This window comes from Marmota monax, unplaced genomic scaffold (genome assembly GCF_021218885.2).
Source record: "Marmota monax isolate L192 unplaced genomic scaffold, Marmota_monax_Labrador192_F-V1.1 WCK01_AAM20220418_F8-fsc00004, whole genome shotgun sequence".
NCBI lineage: Eukaryota > Metazoa > Chordata > Mammalia > Rodentia > Sciuridae > Marmota > Marmota monax.
In genome coordinates this window covers 22,912,622-22,923,489 of record NW_026692881.1, presented here as the reverse complement: position 1 = coordinate 22,923,489, position 10,868 = coordinate 22,912,622, and the positions used below count along the sequence as shown (strand labels likewise).

The following is a 10,868-nucleotide window of genomic DNA, read 5'->3' as shown; positions in this document are numbered from 1 at the left end:
TAGGTCTTACCTTACTCTGAAGTAAATAATCAGAGAAAATAATAATTTTAAAAACAAAAATGGACAGAAAGAAAAACAAAAGAAGGCAGTTAGAGCCAAAGCCCAAAATCATTCTAGGCCAAAGTCAATTAACAACTTCACATGTGTTATTTACCTCTGTGAGGGACTGCAATTCCACTGGCACTGGAATCGTGCAAAAATGTGAATGCTCTGAAGACACTGATGCACGCTGCTCAGAAACTGAGAGGAATAGTGATTATCAAGCCTTCCCCAATGGGCTGTCCATCCACAGTGATGATTTCTGAGGTCTACTTTATTTTTTTTATTTATTTTATTTATTTCTGATTTTATGTATTGATGCATAATGCTAAGTGAAGGGAGAGGGATAAAAATAATAATAAATGACTTGTGGGCTATATCATATGCAGATAAAAGGAGAGCCCATGAACAGAATGTCCAAGGTATCCCTAAAGAACAGAAATGTAGGCACATACATATCATGTTATAAAATGTATCTTTAATATTAAAATTAGTCGTATTATTAAATTGCCCAAATTAACTGCTAATTGAGGTATTGCTGAGGAACTCCACTTACATCCTCAATGAATTTCTATTATTTCTGTTTCTGAAGGTCACACAAGAGGGAATAATCATCACAAGAGTGTTTTTCTAATTACATTGTTTTCTAGAAATGCTTAGCAACTTTACATATGTGACAACCACTTAAAAAAATGCACTAGGACTACTGAGTTTAAAACAAAACAAAACAAAACAAATGTCAACTAAGAGTCCTGGTACTATGGTTCATAAAATATGCAATAAGGTGCTTGGAGTAAGATTGAAAAATAGGAAGAAAAGGTATGCTCCCAGCAGACAAATTATTGCTGACATTTTAAATAATACCAAGACCTCAATCCATTTTGCTTGTCAAACAATAGGCATTTAATTTGTTCAGGTTACTTGGTTAAGTCTTATATTTCTTATGGAACAAGTTCAAGGATATTTAAAATAAAATGAAAATCTATATTATTATAGAAAGGGAAGTGATAGTTGACTTTTCCAATCAGATTAAGGTAAGAAAATTACACGCAGTAAGTGAGTCCCCATCATTGTTTCATTGATACAGCTTTTTTTTTTCATTTTCAGAAAGTAGAAAGAAAAATCAAAATATTAGCCAACTTGTACTTATAGGTTATCCACCTGACTGCACATAAAATTAAATTCTGTATTTCTACTTGTCCTAATTGGTGAGGTTTAACTAATTGTAACATCTCTGAATTTTCCTTAAGATAAATTCTATCACACTGAACTGCTGATGTTTAATGTATGGAGGATATCTAATGTGTTACTGAGTCTTTCTCTCATGGCAAGAGGTATAGACAGAACTGCATTCAATATGAAATACAACTCCACAGATCAAGTGGGGTTGACAATATTCCATTAAGGCATTTCACTTATATGAACATTATATAACTGAAGTATATATAAAGTTCAGTTAGCCTGAAAAATTTCAAACTTAAGAGAATTTGTGGCCAGCACCGTGGTGAATGCCTGTAATCCTAGCAGTTTGGGAGGCTAAGGCAGGGGGATCAAGAGTTCAAAGCCAGCCTTAGGAATTTAGCGAGGCCCTAAGCAAGTCAGGGAGACCCTGTCTCTAAATAAAATACAAAAAGGGCTAGCATTGTGGTTCAGTGGTTATGTGTCCCTGGGTTCAATCCCTAGTACCAAAAATAAAAATAAAAACAAAGAAAGAAAGAGAGGGAAAAATTATAAATACCATTACAGAACATAAAAAGGAATAATTTTTGCAATAATATTTAGTTTTCTTTAGTTATTTTGTAAGTAAAAATTTCCTTTTATGATATGGTTAGGTGGACAAGTCTTTCATACACTTTTATATTTTAATTCATGCCTTAATTCTTATGTAGAGAAGGAAAGAGAAGAGAAAGGGACAGATTGAAAGAGAGAGAGAGAGAAAGAAAGATTAAAATATGAAATAGTTATCCAGAAACATGAGGCTCTTTGGAAAGGTATTTTAATTTTATTTTTTTTCTTCTTTTCTTTTTTTTTTTTTTAATAACTGAGGAAGAAAGCAAACTAAGTTTTAAAAGAGTTGATACCTCAAGTACAAATATTACCTAAAATAGTGAATTGTGCTGATCTAACCTAACCTGATCAGATTTTTTTTTTTTTAATATGAGGGATTGAACCCAGGAAACTTAATCACTGAGCTATATCCCCAGCCCATTTTTCTTTTTTATTTTGAGATGGGGACTCGCTAAGTTGCTTAGGGCCTCACAAATTTGCTAAGGATGGCTTTGAATTTGTGATCCTCCTGCCTTAGCCTCCTGAATTGCTGTGATTACAAGTGGTGCCACCACATCTTATAGATTTTTGGAAACCACTTCGGGATAGCTTATATTTGTGAAATAAAACTTACTAAAGCTTTTGTTAGTGTAGAATAATTATCTACCACTAAAGTGTACAATCAATCACAATGGACTATCATAAGCTGTCTAGCTTATTTCCAAGTTAATATAGAAATACAGATATGTAAAATCAAAATAAATTGGGCCTTAGAATGCCTACATTGTTAACCATTAGACAAATAACTGAAAGCTTATTTTTGTAGCAAAAAAAAAAAATCTGAGTCTCAGCCAATCACAGCAGCATAGCTTTATTAAATCTCAGGTGGCCAACAGTTCAAACTGTGTTCAAATAAAGCAAGCACAGAGTTGTAATCAGTTAGCTGTTTCTCTACTTCATTTAAATTTACTTAAATGCTTTCAGATCTCGTTGTGACCCTGTGGCTGGTTCTGAGAGCTGCCCAATTCTAGAATCACAAATAAAAGTTGATTAAGATCAGTACGACTAGATGCTTTGCAGGTTTCTCTTTTTATGGAACATTAAATGAATTGATAAAAGGAACAAGTGTATGTTCACACATGAAAGATATAAATGAGTTTCTCACTGGATCCATACTGATTTGTTAACATGGAGTGACAGTGATTCAACTCAGATTGAGGGAAGTCATGTTCAAGTTTGCTGAGCTTATAGCTAGGGGGCTTCTACAGGTTAAGGGCTCAGTGCCACAAGACTGTTCCTCACTTCAGCTGCCAACAGAAAATTTCAGGTTGCAACCTATACTTCTAACAACCTGCTGGAGTTCCTGTGACCACCCTCCTTGGAATTAATTAATTTGTCAAAGTGGCTCAGAGAATTTAGGAAACATTTTACATATGTTAACTAACTTACTATAAAGGATATTGCAAAGGATACAGCCAGAGAGCCAATTAGAAGAAACACATAGTGTGAGGTATGAGAGAAACAGCCTAGAGTCCCCTGCCTTCTCTCAACACACCAACCTCCAGGGACCTCCTCATGGTTAGCTGTCCAGAAGTTTTCTGCACACTGTCATTTTGGGTCTGTTTTATTCATCTTTTTCATTGCTGTGCCTAAAATATCTGACAAAAATAATTTTAGAGGAGGAAAAGTTTATTTTGGGGCTCATGGCTTCAGAGGTCTCAGTTCTTAGATGGCCTACTGTATCCCTCAGGGCCTGAGATGAGGTAGAACATCAGGGTGGAAGTGAGTGGCAGAGAAATACATCTGGGAACATGGCACCAGGAAGCAGAGACTGATTCTATTTTCCAGGGACAAATATACACACCAAATGCATGCCCCCAATGACCTTCCCACCTTCAGTTATGACTCAATTAATCCTTATCAGGGGATTAATTCACTGATGGGGTTAAGACTCTCATAACCCAATCATTCCACCTCAAAACCTTCTTGCTTTGTCTCACATAGGAAATTTTGGGAGAAACCTCACATCTAAACCATAACAGAACCTTAGGGAAGTTTCATTACATAATTACGATTAATTAAATCATTGACCACTGGCTAGCAACTCCCACTTTAGCCCCTGTCCCCTCCTAGTTCTGTCTCATGACAGGGCCAAGAAGTAATGACACCACAGTAGGCAATAAACACACCCAGAACCCAAATTTTGGTTTCTAAATACCATTCTCTAATAAGAAGAGTTAAGACTGCTGAGATCACGTCCACCCAGCGAGTACAGTCCCCTCGCCGTTCCACCGTTGCCGGTCCACATTGGCCATGGACTTTGCCAAGGAAGACTATATCGATATCGCTGCGCTCGTCCTTGACAATGGCTCAGGCGTGTGCAAGGCCGGCTTCGCGGGTGAGGACGCCCCCCGGGTCGTCTTCCCCTCCATTGTTGGGCACCCACGGCACCAGGGCATGTTGTTGGGCATAGGCCAGAAGGATTCCTACGTGGGTGATGAGGCCCAGAGCAAGAGAGGCATCCTGACCCTCAAGTACCCCATTGAGCACGGTGTAGTCACCAACTGGGATGATATGGAGAAAATCTGGCACCACACCTTCCACCATGAGCTGCACGTGGCCCCCGAGGAGCACCCTGTGCTGCTGACCGAGGCCCCACTGAACCCCAAGTCCAACCGTGAAAAGATAGCCCAGATTATGTTCGAGAACTTCAGCACCCCGGCCATGTACGTGGCTATCCAGGCTGTGCTGTCCCTCTACGCCTCTGGCCGTACCACCAGCATTGTGATGGACTCTGGCGATGGGGTCACCCACACAGTGCCCATCTATGAGGGGTATGCCCTCACCCACGCCATCTTGCGCCTGGACCTGGCCTGCTGGAACCTAACGGACTACCTCATGAAGATCTTGACTGAGCGTGGCTACAGCTTCACCACCACAGCCGAGCGGGAAATCGTGCGTGACATCAAGGAGAAGCTGTGCTACGTGGCCCTGGACTTCAAGCAGGAGATGTCCACTGCAGCCACTAGCTCCTCCCTGGAGAAGAGCTACGAGCTGCCTGACGGCCAGGTGATCACCATCGGCAACGAACGGTTCCGCTGCCCTGAGGCGCTCTTCCAGCCTTCCTTCCTGGGCATGGAATCCTGCGGCATCCACGAGACCACCTTCAACTCCATCATGAAGTGTGACGTCGACATTCGCAAGGACCTCTATGCCAACACAGTGCTGTCCGGGGGCACCACCATGTACCCAGGCATTGCCGACCTGATGCACAAAGAGATCTCGGCCCTGGCGCCCAGCTCCACGAAGATCAAGATCATCGCTCCCCCGGAGCGCAAGTACTCTGTGTGGATCGGCGGCTCCATCCTGGCGTCGCTGTCCACCTTCCAGCAAATATGGATCAGCAAACAGGAGTACTCCGAGTCTGGCCCCTCCATTGTCCACCATAAATGCTTCTAAGGCAGACTGTTACTTAGCTTTTCTGGACAAAACCTAACTTGCTCAGAAAACAAGATGAGATCGGTATGGCTGTGTTTGTCCTCTTTTTTGTTTTGATTTTTATTTTGTTTTTGTTTTTTGGCGCATTTGACTCGGATTTAAAAACTGGAGCGGGAAACCATACAGGAAGGTGACAGCATTGCTTTTATGTAAATTATGAAATATGATCTTTTAAAAGTCTTGCCTTAATACTTTTTGAATTTTGTTTTATTTTTGAATGGTCAGCCGTCGTGAATCCCCTCTTTTTGTCCCCCAACTTTAAAGATGTATGAAAGTTTTTTGTCTCCCTGGGAGTAGAGGGATTCCCTGTACAGTCTTGAGACCAGTTCAGTAAAAATACACACCTAAAACCAAATAAACAAACAAAAATAAAGAATCAGGGATCCTCCCACAAGTGGATGATTCTAGATCTGAGAAAAGGAAAGTACATTATAAGTTTCTCACATCTGGTTACACCAAATGGTAAAAAGTCCTGTGAATGAAAGAAAACTTGGATGCAGGTCAGAATGCAAAAGCTTCAAAGAATGAACAACAGAATGAAAAACAACAAAATTGAATTATAACATAAGGAATAAAATAAACATAAGTCCATATTTGTAAATAAATTGACAACAAACACAATAATGGAGAAGAATGGATATATTTTCCTTATATTAGAATTCCAAATAATAATACATTGGAAAATGGGGGAAATAGAAAATCACAATCATAATTCCTCAGTAATTATTAAAGTAGGCAATATACCCTGAGGAATACTCAAATGAGTGGGCAAAATTTTAGGAGCATATAGGATATTTGCAGAGCTTGTAAATATCTCTGATCAAATGTGTAATTATTATTGTTGTAGATTTAACCTATGTCTGCAAATTATTTGATATTCCCCTCTCTAGAAAGTAAAGATTAATTTCGTTCCCTAAGTGTGGGTTGGACTTAATCATTTCTATCAAATGTAATAGGAAAAAGGCATAATATTCTTGTTAAGAAATATGTGAGGAAACTGCAAATAAATTACAGACACCCCCTTAACCAAGCAATCATGTCTAATGTCATCAGTAATGAGCCAAGGGGATATCATGTCACAAATACTCAGATGCCCACTGGAAAGAGCTTCCAAAGAACAAAGCTGGAATAATATGAGCAACTAAAGTAACAGGCATTGATGGTCACTTCTCTTCTATGGTCTTTTTTCCAAAAATCCATAACCAGAGTTTAAATATGTCACTAGCCAAACCTACATTGAGGGGCAGTCAAAACACACATGACCAGTACTTTTAGAAGTGTCAAGGTCATGAAAAGCAAGGAAGACCATAAGAAACATCACAGATTGAATCTCACGAGAACTCAATGTGATATGACATACTGGATCCAATAAAGAAAAAGGATTTAGTGGGAAAACAATTGAAATCCAAATAGAATGTGGTTTAGTTAGTAGAATTTATATTAAGGTTTAATATCTTAGTTTTGATAAATGTACTATGGTTACTTAAGAGGTTAATATTAGAGGAAACTGGATGAAAGACATACAGGAATTTATTATCTGTGAAACTCTTCTGTAGTCTAAATTATCTACAATAATTTAAAATTAAAAAGTTACTTTCCAAGAATGCCTTTTAAACTTGTTCCAGCCCCCATGGGTCTTGTTCTCCAAATCCTTATTCTGATGGAGTTTTCTCATATTTTGTTGAAGTCTTCTACATTTATATTCATGGGGGATATTGATTGTAATTCCTTTTCTTATAGAGTCATATGGCTTTGATATCAGACCAATTATGTTTGGAAATTTTCTCTTCACTCAGATTTTTGGAAGAGTTTTAGAAGGAGTGTTGCTAAATTTAATGCTTTTTAAAATTGTCTGGTAGAATTCATCATTAAAACCAGGCCTTGCAAAGTCAGCGACAAATGGCATGAGTGGACATTTTTTTACTGTGTGTTCAGTGTACACTTCTCCTTAAAGTAGAAAACAATCCCATATACTTTCAGTGTAAATCACTGTTTCTTAACATTGTCACTATTAAATCTTGGACCATATATATAAATCTTTTTTTGTAGGAGTTTGTCTGTATATTGGATTGTTGGTTTCTTCCCACAGCTATTAGGACCCAAAATGCCTCCAAACACTACTAAATATTCCCTGAGGGGCAAAATTTCCCCTCCATTAAGAACCACTAATGGAAACTGACCTTTTAACATAAGGTTGCTTGTCAGTATTTCATATGAAAATAAAGTTTTGGATGAGAGTTCTTTCAAATTGAGCAGTGGTTATGTGCAAGAGTGGTTAGCAAAACAGTTCTTGAAGGTGGAAATTTTGTCTATATTCATGTTATATACCCAAAGATTAGCACATAATCAAGGGGCAGGAATGTATTTGTGAATTAACCAAAATGTAAATGAAGTCAGAGAAGGTCTTTAGCTTGTAAACACGTCTTGGTAGTTTTCTTTAAATTCCTTGTGAATGTATTCTTTGGGAAAAAGATTAGACTTTTATTTGACATTATGTTTGCATCCCAGAGCAGTCAATATAACTTGAGTCAAAGGAGTATCATTTAGAATAAGGAAATATGCTATATGATCTTTGCAGTTTTAATTCTATCAACATATCGTTTCTTCTCTAGAGTAGGAATCTACAATCTCTTGTTCACCATCATTTTTTTCTGCAAGAAAAGTGACTCCTAAAGAGTCGACACTTTTTTTTTAAAGAGAGAGAGATAATTATATATATAGTTTTCAGTGGACACAACATCTTTATTTTATTTTTATGTGGTGCTGACTATAGAACCCTGCACCCTGCGCATGCCAGGTGAGCGTGCTACTGCTTGAGCCACATCCCCAGCCCCAAGAGTCGACATTTTAAATTACATAAGTGCATGTTGGATAAGCTTAGAAATTTTCAAATGTAGTAGGCTTCCCACTATTATAATTATTTTGGCCCTCCATTAGTGATTACACAATGTGGGTCTCATGAGGGGATTCAGGCATAAGATTAGGGGTGAACTAGATTTGTAGAAGGCTATTTTTCTAATGTGACTGTGAGCTTTTAGAATATCACTTAATTTGTGCTCTAATTTTCCTAATCTTTACAGGGGTTTTAGAAAAATCTGTGCTAAAATTTACAGAGAATTCCTGGAAAAATTAAGATCCATGTCAGGTGAGAAACTAGATCTCTCATGCTGGCACCATGACATAAACCTCTTATTAAGTTTTGAAGGCACTGAAAATTTCTTTCCTGTATTCTCCTTCCAGACATCCCACTCTGACTCTGCCCTGTTGTATAAATTTCAGAATTTGCAGTTTCCTCAGACCTGAGGTAGGAATTCCCCTTTATTAGGGACTAACTGAATGAAGTTTTCTTCCTAAATGGTGGCTGATTATGATGTACCTTGGGGGGAATATGCCACAGAAGCCAAGCCATAAACAGTAAAATTTAAGTTGTTAAGTATTGTTGAAGTGTTGCTCCAAAGTGCCGTATGAGAATTCTGTATTGTGGTGTGAGCATTCTCGTCCTTGTGGATACATTCACAGAGCAAACCAAGAGCAATAATAGCAGTGTCTTCAGAGCTTTCCAGCTCCCAGAGCACTTTTATCTGGGGACAAAATGACACCAGTTGAAATTCCTTTTCTGGTGGAAATATTCTGTTATTAGAAGACATCCCCAGAGCAGCATCGTCTGTCACCACAGAAGAACATTTTCCTTTTAAAAATAGCACCTGCTGAGCTCTTTTTAATCTGCCTGGAAATGATTTGTGCCATTTGGGCATTTGCCTGTTCACTTAATCTCCCATGCACATATTGCTGAACAGAAACGTAATTTACTGTTTTCATTTTTTTTCTTAATTTAAATATATTATCAGCTTTTGAGTGCAAACAGAAATAACAATTAGCAGAAAATAATGGTTGCAGCAAGCTAAAAGAACTGCAATGGAGACTGTAGTAGATTGTAAAAAAAAGTAGCTGCAATATTTTTCAGTGCCTTCTATTAAAAGATGGGATTTGAAATCCCCAATGAAAGATGCCACTGTTTTGTGGCTTAAATTCGCCTGTGTGGTACACTTGACCTTGTTCAGGTTTATGTGTAGCTTTGGCTATTACTTTTTTTTTAAATTTTTTATAATGTATTATTTTTTATTGGTTGTTCAAAACATTACAAAGCTCTTGACATATCATATTTCATACATTTGATTCAAGTGGGTTATGAACTCCCATTTTTACGCCGTATACAGATTGCAGAATCACATCGGTTACACATCCACGTTTTTACATATTGCCACACTAGTGAGTGTTGTATTCTGCTATCTTTCCTATCCTCTACTATCCCCCCTCCCCTCCCATCCCATCTTCTATCTCTGCCCCATCTACTGTAATTCATTTCTCTCCCTTGATTTTTTTTCCCTTTCCCCTCACTTCCTCTTATATGTAATTTTGTATAACAATGAGGGTCTCCTTCCATTTCCATTCAATTTCCCTTCTCTCTCCCTTTCCCTCCCACCTCTCGTCCCTGTTTAATGTTAATCTTTTTCTCATGCTCTTCCTCCCTGCTCTGTTTTTAGTTGCTCTCCTTATATCAAAGAAGACATTTGGCATTTGTTTTTTAGGGATTGGCTAGCTTCACTTAGCATAATCTGCTCTAATGCCATCCATTTCCCTGCAAATTCCATGATTTTGTCATTTTTTAGTGCTGAGTAATACTCCATTGTGTATAAATGCCACATTTTTTAATCCATTCATCTATTGAAGGGCATCTAAGTTGGTTCCACAGTCTAGCATTGTGAATTGTGCTGCTATGAACATAGATGTAGCAGTATCCCTATAGTACGCTCTTTTAAGGACTTCAGGGAATAGTCCGAGAAGGGCAATAGCTGGGTCAAATGGTGGTTCCATTCCTAGCTTTCCCAGGAATCTCCATACTGCTTTCCAAATTGGCCACACCAATTTGCAGTCCCACCAGCAATGTACAAGTGTACCCTTTTCCCCACATCCTCGCCAGCATTTGTTGTTGTTTGACTTCATAATGGCTGCCAATCTTACTGGAGTGAGATGGTATTTTAGGGTGGTTTTGATTTGCATTTCTCTGACAAGCTTTGGCTATTACTACCTTCATATCCCTGTATTCTTGTGAAGAAGCTGAAACTTGAGGTCCCCATTTTTGCCACAGCTGACAACCTGCCAAATGTCTGACTTGGGAGTGAGTCCATGGTAGGTTACCCAACTGCCAGTCAATCTGCCAGCTACTGTCAGCTAACTCATAATCCAACTGAGCTCAGCCAAAGGAACTGTCCAATCAACCCCCAGAATTTTGAGCTAAAAATGTGTGATGTTTTCAGCTACAAAATTTGAGTATGGTTTGTTACGTAGCAAAGGGTAACTGATACAGAAATGAGGCACTACAGGAACAGATTTAGCTCTTATGTGGGTTTTTTTCCCCTCCTCTTTTAGAATATAACCTTACCTGAAATAACCTCAACTATTTTGTTCCTGGCTATATCTCCCAATATCTAGAATGGAGCATGGAAAAGGATTAATGAATTCAGTTTAGGGACAAATACTTTCAGCATGATACTGTCTTAGTT

The 10,868-nt window shown here is 38.3% G+C and overlaps 1 protein-coding gene across 1 annotated transcript; it reads left to right on the top strand.

Annotated features, from left to right (window-relative positions):
* Positions 1-4,119: 4,119 nt before the first annotated feature.
* LOC124096363 (actin, cytoplasmic 1-like) lies at positions 4,120-5,265 on the top strand. The gene has a single exon (XM_046450185.1). It carries the CDS (start codon positions 4,120-4,122, stop codon positions 5,263-5,265), a length of 1,146 nt encoding a protein of 381 aa, XP_046306141.1.
* Positions 5,266-10,868: the final 5,603 nt, after the last annotated feature.